At 34.7% G+C, this 13,996-nt stretch overlaps 3 protein-coding genes across 7 annotated transcripts; 1 reads left to right on the top strand and 2 right to left on the bottom strand.

The window, feature by feature from the left end:
- Positions 1-52: 52 nt before the first annotated feature.
- On the bottom strand, positions 53-1,128 carry LOC106742666 (guanine nucleotide exchange factor MSS4 homolog). The gene is made up of 2 exons (XM_014615839.1): positions 886-1,128; positions 53-540 (listed from the first exon to the last, which is right to left on the bottom strand). Exons 1-2 carry the CDS (start codon positions 1,012-1,014, stop codon positions 307-309), a joined length of 363 nt encoding a protein of 120 aa, XP_014471325.1. The 5' UTR covers positions 1,015-1,128; the 3' UTR covers positions 53-306.
- Positions 1,129-1,922: 794 nt separating this feature from the next.
- LOC106742671 (sphingosine-1-phosphate lyase) lies at positions 1,923-7,029 on the top strand. Of its 3 annotated transcripts, none has more exons than XM_014615862.1 (10): positions 1,923-2,075; positions 2,199-2,345; positions 2,496-2,711; positions 2,784-2,992; positions 3,073-3,309; positions 3,389-3,598; positions 3,679-3,917; positions 4,120-4,387; positions 4,937-5,040; positions 6,696-7,029. In XM_014615862.1, the coding sequence occupies exons 2-9, from the start codon at positions 2,204-2,206 to the stop codon at positions 5,036-5,038; spliced, it is 1,623 nt and encodes a 540-aa protein (XP_014471348.1). In that variant the 5' UTR covers positions 1,923-2,075; positions 2,199-2,203; the 3' UTR covers positions 5,039-5,040; positions 6,696-7,029. The 3 variants fall into 3 exon arrangements, with proteins under 3 accessions (XP_014471348.1, XP_014471349.1, XP_014471347.1); XM_014615863.1 differs by lacking the exon at positions 6,696-7,029 and adding an exon at positions 5,121-5,226; XM_014615861.1 differs by lacking the exon at positions 6,696-7,029 and having other exon boundaries at positions 4,937-5,226.
- Positions 6,246-11,115, bottom strand: LOC106742670 (bromodomain-containing protein 8). Of its 3 annotated transcripts, XM_014615859.1 has the most exons (4): positions 10,930-11,115; positions 8,300-10,228; positions 7,041-8,245; positions 6,682-6,858 (listed from the first exon to the last, which is right to left on the bottom strand). In XM_014615859.1, the coding sequence occupies exons 1-4, from the start codon at positions 10,946-10,948 to the stop codon at positions 6,682-6,684; spliced, it is 3,330 nt and encodes a 1,109-aa protein (XP_014471345.1). In that variant the 5' UTR covers positions 10,949-11,115. The 3 variants fall into 3 exon arrangements, with proteins under 3 accessions (XP_014471344.1, XP_014471345.1, XP_014471346.1); XM_014615858.1 differs by having other exon boundaries at positions 6,246-6,858; positions 7,041-10,228; positions 10,930-10,948; XM_014615860.1 differs by having other exon boundaries at positions 7,041-10,228; positions 11,070-11,113.
- Positions 11,116-13,996: the final 2,881 nt, after the last annotated feature.

Here is a 13,996-nt window from a genome sequence, read left to right as displayed (position 1 = left end):
TATATATATATATATATATATTAGTAAAAAATGTTACACATATATATTGTAATTTATCATTATAGATACAGCTTTCTTAAAAGTAGGATTATTTGACAAATATTTAAAAAATTAAATTTATTTAGATGTTAGAACCTAGAATAGTTTTTTATACACACATATTGCATGTTTTGTAGTTATCTGCTTACATATAGTTTTACATAAATATTATCTTATTCTTGCATCGATATAAAATTTTCTTTGTATACTCATGCTAGCATTGACTATAAAATTATCTTATTATTAAGTATATTTCTCTATATTTTCTCATTCATGTTTCACTCTACACAATGCGATATAAGACTTTCTGGTAGAAACATCATGCCATCCTACCGGACCTCTTTCACAATCAGCACAAGCTAAGTACTTGACCTTATCTACTGTATGTGACACACCAATATTTTCAAAGGTAAACATGTTTTCTATTAACCAGTAATCTGAAATGGATTCTGTTTGATTACCTTCACCTTCTCCCTTACAATGTACATAAGGCAAGGCAAACTGCAATCAAAAATTTGTTATATGTTAGATAATCTTTAATTAAATGTAATTATTACCATTACTTCAAAATATTTGAAGAAAAATTTAAAGCAGGTCTTTGTATATTATAAGAAATATTTATGTAGTGCCACAAACAAGACAATATATCATTGGTTATGAGTAATACTGTGAAATAATAATATATAAAAAATATTTATTAACTAACAATATTGCATAAAGTGTATATAAGATAACATATAACATTAATTAGTATAATAAATTACTAATTATTAACTGAAAAAGTATAATAATTGTAAACTTCTTTGACATTAAAGTGTTATTATATTCGAAGTATACGATACTTACTTCCATGTTTATTAATCTGGCAACCCCAGCATTAAGTATTTTTGAGGGGCAGAATGTGCAAAAAATTTTATTTTTATTTTTCCCGTCCGCATCTTTCCTCGTCTCAATAACATCATTGCCCATTGACATGATGTTTAACTTACTTGCAAAATAAGTTACAAGATGAATTGGTTAGCTTAACTATAGAGTTTAAAGATAAGTAATATGTGACCGAAGAATCGATGTCCATAAACCGGCATAAAGCCTTTGTCTGTTCTTTATAACTGCATCAGTTCAGTAGTTCAGCTATAAAGAACAGACTACTTGTGACCACGATCCTAGGGATCGCGTTCGGAAACACACATAGTACATCGCTAGACACTGCGGCCGGTATTCACATGACTTTTGCCAACAAAACGCGGCGGAGGTGATAGCCAATCAACGTACCGTTTTTCCACGAGAACTAAAAGTTTATTGGCTGCCGCGGCAAGCAATTTTGCGTACTGTGGGCAAAAGCCATTATATTTTAAACCGTATTAAGTTCATATTCAGATGTTTCATAGCCAATAAAATAAATCGTGAAGATGAACTTAATACGGTCTTAAATATAAGATCCGATTATGAATGCTGACCTTATAACATTTCGATTTGCTGTCCGATTTGCTGTCGATTTTCAATCCGACTCAGGCAGCGTTCCGTTAATTGCTGCAATATTGCAAACTATAGTACACTCATTTCCGCCGATTCGTCCCAAAATAGATTTGGTAACTAGTAGATTTCTAGTAGAAAATAAATAAATACCCTTCTAGAAGAGATAAAAATTTTCTGTTAGCAACTATGCTAGTATTGTGCACAAAAGATACGTTCGGAGAGATGCCATTTAATTCTATTGTGTCATTCTATCTTTATTATTTTTTACATGTACAACAAGGGTAGAATGACGCGGTAGCGCTAAAAAGCGTCTCCCCGAACGCACCCAACATGTCTTTTTCGAACGCAACCTTATATGACACCTTGTTGACGTTAATATATAGATAAGCGTTTCTTTTCAAAGGTCAATAGTGATTAATATTATACTGCCAAGTCATTCTAGTAAATTGTTTGATTTACCTGAATTATATGATCAACCTACGTACACTTAGTTGTAATTATATGTATTGCAAAGTATAATATTATTTTTGAGCAGAATCAGTCGCAAATCACTATTATAGGTATAACTTTCTCTGTATTTATAAAAATGTTATTTAAAATTTGATTTGACGATTAGTGGATTGTATGTGTATACGTGTAATAATATTTTTATGTTAACTTAGTTTTGGTATTATAATTTCCAGGAAAAATGCATCTTCCTTGTGTAGGAGTTCCAGCAAAATTAGTAAATAATTTATTTCAAGATAAGGAACCTTGGCAAATAGTAACTATGACCACTACTGCTACTCTCGCTACAATATGGTTATGGAACTTCATTTTTCAGGATGAAAGTAAATATGATATTTTGATGTAATATATAATTAGACGAAATATTGCTAATATTTTTCAAAGCATCAATAATACTGTATATGTAATAAAATAATTATATTTTGTTATTAATTTTCCAAAATTTATATATGTTTTCATAATTTATGTTATAGGTCTTGTAGTACGTGCAAAAAAACAGATATTTAAATTAGCTCGTCATATCCCTGCTATTCAGGAAAAAATAAATAAGGAATTAACAAATGTTAATGAAGTTTTTCAGAAAGATACCTTACGTAGAGTGAAAGAACTTTCATTTACTGTAACGTTACCTACAAAAGGGTTAAGTGATGAGAAAATTTTAAATACAATAATACAACATGTTCACTTAGGTTAGATTAATTAATCATACTAATTTAACTAATATTGTGATAGTTTGACTATACTTTTCCTAATTATTTTAGGTAACTATGATTGGAAATCAGGTAAAGTATCAGGAACAGTTTATAGAAATGATGATAAACTTATAAGTCTTATTGGTAATATATACGCAATTGCATCATATACAAATCCGTTACATCCTGATGTCTTTCCTGGTATCTGTAAAATTGAAGCAGAAGTAGTTAAGATAGCTTGTAGTTTGTTTCATGGGGACAATGAAACTTGTGGAACTGTAAGCATTACTTTTATTATCTATAAGCTTTTAGCTGTGAAAATTATACAGACATAATATGGTCTTAACAAATATTTCAGATGACTACAGGTGGTACAGAATCAATTTTATTAGCATGTAAAGCTTACAGAGACTATGCTCGTGAAATCAAAGGCATAAAACATCCAGAAATAGTTATGCCAATTACTGCCCATTCAGCATTTGACAAAGCTGCACAGTATTTTAATTTGAAAGTATGTTCTGTACCTGTCAATCAAGATAGTTATACAGTCTGCATTAAAGCTATGAAAAAAGCAATTACAAAAAATACAATAATGGTAAGATATAGTATAGTATAATTATACAAGAATCGCATAAAATTGAATTGCAATCCTATAGTTATAATGTTTGTAATAGTTAGTAGGGTCTGCACCAAATTTTCCTTATGGCACAATGGATAACATTGAAGAAATATCTAAATTAGGTATGAAATATAACATACCTGTTCATGTAGATGCCTGTTTGGGTGGCTTCCTAGCCTGTTTTATGACTAGTGCTGGTTATACTTTCCCACCTTTTGACTTTCAACTTCCTGGTGTAACTAGTATATCTGCTGATACTCATAAGGTATTTATTCGCATTATATTAATACAATATATAATTTTTTATATACTAGTTGCAGTATATTAAATGCAACCCTTTTTCAGTATGGTTATGCTCCGAAGGGATCTTCACTAATTCTTTACAGAAATAAAAAATATCGACATTATCAGTATACGATTAGCACAGACTGGCCTGGTGGCATTTATGGTTCTCCCACAATAAATGGTTCTCGAGCTGGTGGTATTATAGCCGCTTGCTGGGCCACGTTAATGTATTTCGGACATAATGCTTACATAGAGTCTACTAAGAAAATAATCGAAACTACCAAATATATCGAGAAAAGGTTATTCTAATTATAGAATTATTATTATAAAATATTTTTATATCGTGACTATCGTTTTACTAAGGCTCTTGAATATTCGAGTAAATCACTTTCCGGGTATCTGAAATTGGACCCGATCCGAAACTTCAAATCCGCATAATTTAGTATCAGATCCGAACAAATACTGAAGCCTTACTTTAACTTTTTCAAAATTTGAATGTAGATTGAGAGGACTGGATGGAATTTTTATTTTTGGTACTCCAGCAACATCTGTCATTGCATTAGGATCAAATCAATTTGACATTTATCGATTGTCAGAGGCCCTTAATACGAAAGGTTGGAATTTAAACACACTGCAATTTCCTTGTGGTATACACATATGTATTACACACTTACATACTGAGCCAGGTGTGGCTGATCGTTTCTTACAAGATGTTGAGTGTTCGTTGAAAGACATTTGGAACGATCCACACAGTGAGGTGGAAGGAAAGGTAAAATTAAAATTCTAAACTTGTGCACGGAATTATTTGCAGTTTTTATGTGATTTTCGGGAATTATGCCCACTTTATTCCCCTTGCTTTTTCTGCTTATTATCGATCGAACTAAGGGATTGACAGTTGCAACGCGTAACTTCAGGACCAACACATTTATGAAACCTATGAAGCCTTCCTTAATTGCTAAAAAAATTCTTATCGCAACTATAGTTCTATTGTTCTAATTACATCGTTGTAATTATGTTAATAACGTGTAAAAATAACACGCATGAAGACTAATTTGAAAAAGAATTTTCAAAAATTAGAAAATGCCTCACAGACCTTATGAAGTTGACGGTCATGAGGCTGAATGCATCGATTGTCAGTCATGGCTCAAAAGATGAGAAAGACAAGGAAGAAAATATGTATAACTCTTGAAAATCGTTTGGAAAGTGCAAGTAATGCCAAGCATTGTTCTAAATAAATGTTTTCTTTTTCAAAATTATATTATATCCTTATATTGTATTTATCATTTTTGTCAAGTGACAATCATATAATATTTTTCAGCTTGCAATGTATGGAATGAGTCAAAGCATTCCGGACAGAAGTGTGGTCGGTGACTTTACAAGATATTTCTTGGATGCTATGTATTATACCGGTGATAATTAAATGTAAGATTAAATATAACCTTGTAACTTGCATAAAAATTAATTATTTTCTTATATTATTGATAAAATATTTTACATAATAGGATGGAATATTCTGGAGTATGATCAGTTTTAAAGCAGTTGTTCTATATTGATCAAAATATTATTTTATTTCTACTTAATTAGGGAAAAAATGTTTATATATAATTATATCGAATTTTATTTTTTATATTGTTATGCTCGGGGAAATAAAACGAGACAACTTCAACTATATATTTGCTATTTACAAGAAAGCACGCAGACTCAAGCTCTCTCTCTCTCGCGAAAGACCGACGCGCACGTCACAGCGACTCGACCGCCCCGTTGTTTATCAGTCAACGCTGATCATCTGTTGTTTACGACTCGTTGTCAAGAGAATCAGCTGTACGTTCAGAGCGCTAAAATCAGCTGTACGTTCAAAACGCGGGCATCAAGACACGGATGTAACAATATTATATATACTCATATAAATTATACACAAATATAGTGCCCGGAAAATTCTGATCCAACAGTCGTATACAAATAGAACGGATTAAACTGACCAGAAAAATCCTTTATCATTTTACATAATAAATTTCTTATATCTTTACTTAGTAAACGGTGTTGGAAATGAGCCTTAAAACTGCTTGTAACTAATTCTGAGTGAATGAGTAGTTATATTTTTTTCTGTTAAAACTATCAATTTCATCGCCTTACAGTTACAAATCAAAATAATAAAAAGTAAAGGAATTATGATTTTTTTAAGTAAAACAATATCTTTTGCGAGACCATTATTCAAATTCTAATGTTTTTCGGTAAATTAAATCTTGATTTCCTATGAATGCATGATTAAACGCATAATCAAATTAAAGTAAAAGAATTATATTAAAGCCCGCATCAGACTGTGGATTAGGATTGGGATTGAGTTAAAATTTAGCCAATCAGAACAAGATTTACTAAATTTGAGTTTAGTGAACTTTGCTCTGATTGGTTAAATTTCAATCCTAATCCGTAGTCTAATTCTCAATCCTAATCCGTAATCTGATACGGATATTAGTTACAGATTCTTAGATAAAGAATTTAGAAAATTGCACAAAGTCAATATGTTCTTGATTGCGCGTAACTTTTCAAAAGTAAGCGATCGAAAGGTTAATAATGAAATTTTTATACTTAAAAAAAATTCAGTTTTATTGAATTATATAATTATTTAATTATATAATTATTTCAAGGTAATAAAAAAAATTAAATAAAAAAATTCTATAATATTTAACCCTTTGCACTCGAGAAGTGCCTCTCAGGTACCACTAGATATGATGCGACAACTCGAGTGGTGCCTCTCAAGCACCACTCGGATCGAGGCGGCAAACCTCACATTAGTTCCTTTTATTTTTTTCTAGTCTCTAATTTTCACCAATAAAAAATGTCGACGTATTTTTTTAATAGAATTACAATTCACAGATATAATAAATAATTTACAAACGTTACAGCTATCATAGTTGTAGTGCTTTGTCTTACAACTTATTTTACCCAGTATATTTTCTCAATGTTAAATGATAGAATTTTAATCATTTTGTCATATTCTCTTCTTATTTATAAGTTTAGACGAACCTGTATTTTTATTTCACATAAATCAGTTGTTAATGAAATTTAATCGTTTTCAGATTTTCTACGTTTTTTGGACCGCAAACTGTCAGTATCATGAGGACTCGGAGTTATGTGACTACGTTTTCGTTTGATGCTATTCTCGCCTGCATCGCTACTACTACTCGCAGCAGTTCTTGTTTCCCTTCGAAATGTTCCTTCTCCTGTTACTTGCACTAATATCTAAAATGAATAAATAAGTGCAGTTTCGGAATATTTGGTATTATTTTGTTATATATGCGTTGGAAAAAATTATATTACTGTTCACTTTCACAGCTAAAGTAACATGTAAGAAAAGAAAGCATTATATAAATTGTATAATTGATATATTAAATAATTAATATATTACATATCTATCCTTTTACCTGCATGTGTTGTAAACATTCCTCTTGCATCGATATTGCCATTTTATAAATAAACGTATCATGCTTGTTATACATAATAGCATTTTGGAACATGAGCATGACGTCCCGCTGAAAGTGCATGGTCGATCTGATTGTACCGTTATCGATGTTCTTCTTAATAGTTGATAGATCCATAGGTCGGAAAATCACTGTGTGATAACCAGGGGCATGGTCCTCCGTGATTGGCCGTAAAAATATCGATGCGTATTTGTGTGTAGCCAAACGATTGTAAACAAGCATGACCGCCTTTTTCCAGGCACGATAATCAGCTCCTTCGCCTGTCCCCTCATTTTCCGGTTCACTGTCTACAGCGATATTTTGCTGCTTCTTCGAGTATGTTTTCATCGCTCGGCCGCCGCTCAGTTTGCTTAACGACGATTCCTCCTCGTCTAATTCCCCGGTTTCTTCCCCGGCGCTCGTCACCCCATATTCTATCTCTTTCTTCACGTTCTGCTCGCTATTTATGTCCTTCTTAGTATCTTCTTTCTCCTTTTTTTCTTCTTTTATTTCCACATTTTCATTTTTGTCCTCTTCTGATAGCGTATCGGTAGAAGTTTTTACCTCTCTCTCAGTTTTCGGTTCCTCCAATTCGACCTCCGTGCTCTCTGTTTTCTTAACATTGGCGTTTTCTGCATCAGCCGCCACAGTTGGTTCGCTTTTGATGCTCTGGGCAACCTCAATCGTTACCGCGTTAATAGTAGCATCCTCAATCTCATTGGCTGGTTCGATCTCTTCCTCCTTTATCTCTATGTCCTGCAAAATAGAGCTTGTAGTGTCCTCTGAGGAGTCCTTCATCGTCTCCTCTTCCTCTTTCTTTTTAAATTCTTCCGTGTATATCTGTAATGTTTCTTCAGCGATCTCCTCTTCTTTCACAGATGATTCTTCTCTCACTTCTACGACAATTTCTTCTTTTTTTATCAGGACAACGGGTTCCTCCTTGAAAGATTCCAAGGATTCCGTTGTACTTTCTACCGTGTTTTCGATTATTTGTTCCAGTGTCGCTTTTTTTTTACTTTCGGAACTCCGACTGCTCTCTCCTTCCTCATCATCCTCCAGAATCAAGCTGATGTCTTGCGACTTTTCTGTGTCTTCAGTACTAGGCAAGTCGTTCGTTATCTCCGATGATACGCTGATGACCTCTGCGGATGGTACATCTTGCTGATCCCCTGTAATTTTTGCTAAATGCATTTCTAATTGATCTAATCCTTCACTATCTTTACCTTCAACGTCTTCTGGAGTATCCTTCCGTTCTTTGGCGGATTCGAAGGCGTCTTTGTCATCAGAGATCGTCATTTCTGTTTCTCCCTCTTCATTCTCGTTTTTCTCTTCTACTCCTTCCTCCTCTTCGCCCGCAACTTTTTCTATTTTCTTCGGGTGCGAAAGTTGATCTCGCTCGTTCTCTTCTGTTTCCGTCACGTTCAACGTGGTGTCTAAGGATTTGGTTTCTGCGCCTAACTGTTTCTCTTCTACCACATCTTCCTTTTCTCCATCATTGTTCTCTTGCTCCGCAACAAGTTCCTCAGATAAAATCATTCTTTCGTCGTATGTACTCGCCTCAGATTTCTCCTCTAATGTATTCGATATAGTCTCAGTCATCTCGGCAACAATAATTTTAGGTTCCTGTGGCTCCATAGTAACGGTGCCGATTATCTCGGCGATATTAGATGTGCTAGAATCGATTTCCTCGATCGCCATTTCGCTTTGCGGCGAATTGGACAACGATACGGATTCGTCCACGTTTCTCGGCTCTGGACGTGCCTCTATAGCTACTGTTATTGGAACTTCTGCCATTTGTTGCGATGTTTGTGCAGTTAAAGTATCGATCACTGTCGTTGTCGTCGTTGTCGACGTTGAGTTGCCGCTCGTATCTTGGTGGGTCTGCGGACTACGCGCGGTGATCTCTTCTTTAATCAGTTCCTCGATATCACCAATAATCTCGTTTATTTCATCTTTATCCATCACGTCTGACATTATGTCCTTACGTATGACATCATCTATATGGTCGATTATCACCATGTTCTCCGAAATTGGTATGTTATTGGTAGTGGCCGGTATAGTGGTGATCGCCAATGCCGTCGAAGTCACTACATTCTGAATGGCCATTTGATGAACATTTTGCGCTTGTTGCGCTTGTGGAAAGTTGTGCATTTCGGCGGCGGTGGTCACAGTTGCTTGTTGCGTTGTTTGAGGTGCAATGGGAATCGTTGCAGTTGGAGTACCTTGTAGACTTGGTAGCGGCCCTCTTTGCGAATTGGCCGGCATCTCTAGCAACATCGAAAGTGTGGGTGCCTCAACAGATGGTCGTTCCAATGTTGCGTTCGTTGCGCTGGCTATCGCCGTTGAAACCAACTGCTGCAACTGCGGCGACACATTTTGTGCCAGTTGAGTGTTGAGCATCTTGGAACTAGATCCGAGTAGGCTAGTGATGGTCGGTGAATTTGACTGAATGGATGCAGACGTAGTGGTCTGTGTTTGCGTGGTCGGACTCGGGGATTTCAACAAACTCGTCAATAGTGGCGACCTACCGCCTCGGTTTTTTTTTTCATCATCTTCTACCGAGGGTTCCGTCGAAGATTCCTGCATCTCTACTATTGCGCCTTCCATAAGTTTGCGTTGATTTCCAATAACCAAAGGAATAGATGGCAAGCTTATTTCCTGTTTTTGCTGTCGCTTTGCTATCCATACCGAATGGGTCCGTGCTTTCTGTTCCTTCTCGCATTCTTCCTGCTGTATATCTAGCCACATCTTTTGTAACATTTCGTCGATTATTGCACCGGATTTTATTAGTAGGTTCATGTCTGATTTATGTCGCAGATATTCATTTCTTTGACGAACAAGATTTTGATTCAATTCAGCTATCCTCTCCTGTGTCAGTTTTCTAACTATGGATTCGCTAGGGGTTTCACCACTTTCCCTTTTCTTCCTTCTCGGCATATCAGCATTCTCAAGTAGATATGTGTACTGACTGGCGCATGATCTCTGGGAAAACCAATCTGATGGCCTCGGTAACTCTTTTTCAATAAATGGCTTTAACGATCTAGACACACTCATCCAATTCTGATCTCCAGACTTCAGTACACTTGATGCAAGGCATAACTGTTCTCGTGTGCTCCATGTTTCAAAGGATGATACACGTCTAAGTTTCAGTCCTAAAATTTATATTTTGAATTAAATATTGCATTTCTTATTTTTATATTACATAAAAAGATAAATGTGTTGATTATATAGTATTTTGATTCTCATTTGATTAATGTGTGTGTGTGTGTGTGTGTGTGCGAGGTCTGTTCATTTTCGCTGCATCACTGAACTAGTGCAATAAGTTGAAGCGAGATAAGTATATATTTTTTTACTTCAACTTATTGCGCTAATTCAGCAGTGCAGCTAAAACGAACAGACCTGTATATATACATATCTATGTGTACACAAGAACTTTAATGATTATGACCAGACAAATCATGTACACATGACATAAATGTTAAAGTTAAAAAAATAGTTTTATATTCATCTGATTACTAACCTAAACTTATATCAAATATACACATGGTTGTATAAAATTATTAAAAAAAAAAATTGTGCAGATATTTATTTTTTCTCCATTGCCATAAATTTAAATAATCCTTATCACTATACTGGACTTTACTGTTCCTTAACAAACTTATTAAAAAGCGAATACATACTAACATAACCTACAAATATAGTACAGTAACAATATATAAATTACAAAATTACTTAAAACCAAAAATATATTAAACATTTGAACACGCAAAAATAGTTTTTTTAACCAATAATCTATAACATTACGCTAATATATATTTGACCATTATGTGCTGAATACGCAAAACAAGCTTACTGTCTTGTATCGACGACATTGTACTTTTCTTCAAAAATTTCCGCAAATACAAACACTTTCCTATTTATAAGATATGCTTAAATGAAAAATGCAAAATGGTTCTTTATTGCTTAACAAATCTTTAACTCCAAAATACATACAATATAAATAAGAGGTTAGTTCCATTTCACTGCAGTGGAATTTGTATTAGTATCATACATACATCTGGTCTGTTCTTTATAGCTGCACTGCTGAACTAGTTCAATAAATAGAAATGAGACAAGCGTATGTTTTCTCACTTCAACTTATTGCACCAATACAGCAGTGCATCTATAAAGAACAAATCAAAGGTATTTCCGATTTGCCGACTCGATCCAACTCGAGCAGCGTTCCAATAATCTTTGGAATACTATTAACGTTTTCTGATTTGCTGACTCGACCCGACTCCGGTAGCGTTCCGCTAATCACTACAGTATTAACTATAATATATGTAACTTGAAGTATAGATTGCAAAGATTACTGGAAAAGTATAATTTCATGAAGTGCATCCGTGGAGGCGTTTTTAGCGCTATTTAGCGCCAAATATTGTTCGCAGAGCTAGAAAATAGTACTAACAAACATGATTACGACCTCACTAATGGTAGTGTTTTATGTCATAACTTCGCACTATAAACGCTATTCCTCTCCAGGTAGTGTAATGGTAGCGTTAGTGCTTACTAGCTTCGTGAACACCCAGAACTGCACAATATTGTATGCCATAGTTCCTGCAAATGAAATCGTACGAGTATGTCGTATTCATGATTTTATTATTATTCCCGTATATAATAGATAGTTGCGCGGGAATAAAATTTCGATATAAGTTGAAACTGAAGACAAGTTTAAACAGCGATATTTTACCCATTCTGAAAAAAAGTTTTAACTCGATTAATTTAACTCGAAGAAGAATAAAAAAAGATGCAAAACGACGGTACAACACAATAATTGGTCTGTTCCTTTTAGCTGCACTACTGAACTGATGTAATAAGTAGTTATTAAATAAGACAAAATATCTCATTCTAACTTATTGAACTAGTTCTGCAGAGCAGTTAAAAAGAACAAACCAAATGCTAACGCTAATGCCTTGGTGAAGCTTGTTGTCACTTTCGCGCTATTGGCTCCAAAAAGAGAATTATGTCTCTCGTAGCCAGCGCGATGCGCGACATGATGGCTGCGTTCTTTTATTTACAACAGATGCAGCCCGTTATATCCAATGCATAATTTAGCCGATCTTTATATCTAGTTGCGTACAACAATTGCGGGCCGCGTTAATCTTGACCGCTCTTTAATTTAAGTTGTAAGCGGAACTGCTCAATTTGTTTACATATTTTAACATCCCAATCTAAATGACTGCTGACGGATTGAAACATGATAGAATGCAAAAGGCCTAATCCTGCTGATGGCTTCTGCTCACAGGACACGGCAACACTTGCCGTGCGGCGGAAGTTCGCGCAGTAGCCAATCAACTTCTTGTTCTTACCGAAGAACGGCATGTTGATTGGTTACCGCGCGAATTTCCGTCGCGCGGCAAGCGTTGCCGCGTCCTGTGGGCAGAAGGCATTGATTCAGAGAATGAACCAGAGTTATTTATTTCCATCCTGGTGATAAGTTTTTATTGAATCATTTCTTTATGCCTTATATATTATGTTTTACGCCAAAATCTGTGCTCTTTGCTTTACTTAATCGAATGGTAGGATATTTTTCGCCTTCTTCGATCACAGAGATCAAAAACTACTAGATTTCCTACGTACTACGGTCCAAATAATTTTCCTACATTCGCTTGTCAAAAATTACCAGACTTAGTAGGATTTCTACTGAATTGGCAATTCTGGTCGGCGCCATTTAGATTGGGGTGTTAAAAAATGTAAACAAATTGAACAGTTCTGTTTGCAACTTGAATTAAAGAACGGTTAAGATGAACACAACCCATAGTTGTCGTGCACAACTAGATGTAAAGAACGGCTAATTTATGTATTCGATGGGGTTGGGACCCGATTTACCACGTCTCTATTGACTACAGGCTACATCGATTGGACGACACTAGAAAATCATCAAATTATGGCTGGTGATTGGTGGTTACTGCGTGGACAATCGGAGTCCTTCCCATCAGATGCAACGGGCTGCATTTGTTGCGAATAAAAATAGGCACTCTACGGTGCAGACAGTGTTCGTCTGTCTTTATCACTGTTCAATTTGTTGTAAAATACAAGCGTGATATTTGTCTTTCCACCATAGTCTAAACTAATGATTTGACCTGATGCTATATTGAAAACTAACCACGTAAATTTTGCAAGCCTTTTGTGTTCATTTGTTCGTATAATACGAGGACTCTATCGCGATAATAAAAATATTTATTTTTCATATTAAGCATTAATTATCAATTACCCAGTTCCTTCAATAATTCTGTTTACATTTTGTGGCCACGATTGCGCATTTACGATTATTGAACATTTCTCCCACTCTTTCCTATACAGCTAATCTTTAATGTTGGGTTCATTCCCGCTTATAGGAAAACTGCCGCGTTAGTTATATAGTAATATTACGCATATGGAAGAAACTAATTGTACATACACGACATTTCTTGACTCTACGCGACAAGAAGACAAGAAATGAGAAATAAAAGAAATAAGGAAAGAAAAAGGAAACAAAACGCAAAGAGCACATTGTAGACCAAGCTTTAGATCCATAGTGGACTAAATATCATCCTCTCTTTTGGTGCTTTCCATTTGGTGACATAAGTCAACACAAACATCATTTAATCTTTGTTCCACATTCAATTTAAAGATAGAATGATGTTGTGTTAACTTATGTCACTTTTGTGTCACTGAGCTTGTATCACTAGATGGAAAGCGCCATTTGTTACTCATTGAATATGAGCCAAAGACAATATGATGCTTGTGTCGAATTGTGTCATTAAATGGGAAGAGTTATTAAAGATTATTAATTAAAGATTAATTAAAGACCCATTAAACATAACTAAGCAACTAAAAATAGCAATCAATCAATCAAAGACGCGAGAAAAAATTAAAAGTTAAGTAGGAACAAAGTAGAA

The sequence above is a fragment of the Dinoponera quadriceps genome, unplaced genomic scaffold (assembly GCF_001313825.1).
Source record: "Dinoponera quadriceps isolate SergipeBrazil2010 unplaced genomic scaffold, ASM131382v1 scaffold827, whole genome shotgun sequence".
NCBI classification, from domain to species: domain Eukaryota; kingdom Metazoa; phylum Arthropoda; class Insecta; order Hymenoptera; family Formicidae; genus Dinoponera; species Dinoponera quadriceps.
Note: the sequence above shows the minus strand (reverse complement) of the source record. Positions and strands in the feature narration are given on the sequence as shown.

Excerpts from the sequence above, each read along its gene's own strand:
- LOC106742666 (XM_014615839.1), bottom strand. The coding sequence starts at position 1,014 with ATGTCAATGGGCAATGATGTTATTGAGACGAGGAAAGATGCGGACGGG. Across the intron at positions 541-885 it reads CCAGATTAATAAACATGGAA|TTTGCCTTGCCTTATGTACA; the intron begins GTAAGTATCGTA and ends TTTTGATTGCAG.
- LOC106742671 (XM_014615862.1), top strand. The coding sequence starts at position 2,204 with ATGCATCTTCCTTGTGTAGGAGTTCCAGCAAAATTAGTAAATAATTTA. Across the intron at positions 2,712-2,783 it reads AATACAACATGTTCACTTAG|GTAACTATGATTGGAAATCA; the intron begins GTTAGATTAATT and ends TAATTATTTTAG. Across the intron at positions 3,310-3,388 it reads TTACAAAAAATACAATAATG|TTAGTAGGGTCTGCACCAAA; the intron begins GTAAGATATAGT and ends TGTTTGTAATAG.
- LOC106742670 (XM_014615858.1), bottom strand. Across the intron at positions 6,859-7,040 it reads AATGTTTACAACACATGCAG|ATATTAGTGCAAGTAACAGG; the intron begins GTAAAAGGATAG and ends TATTCATTTTAG.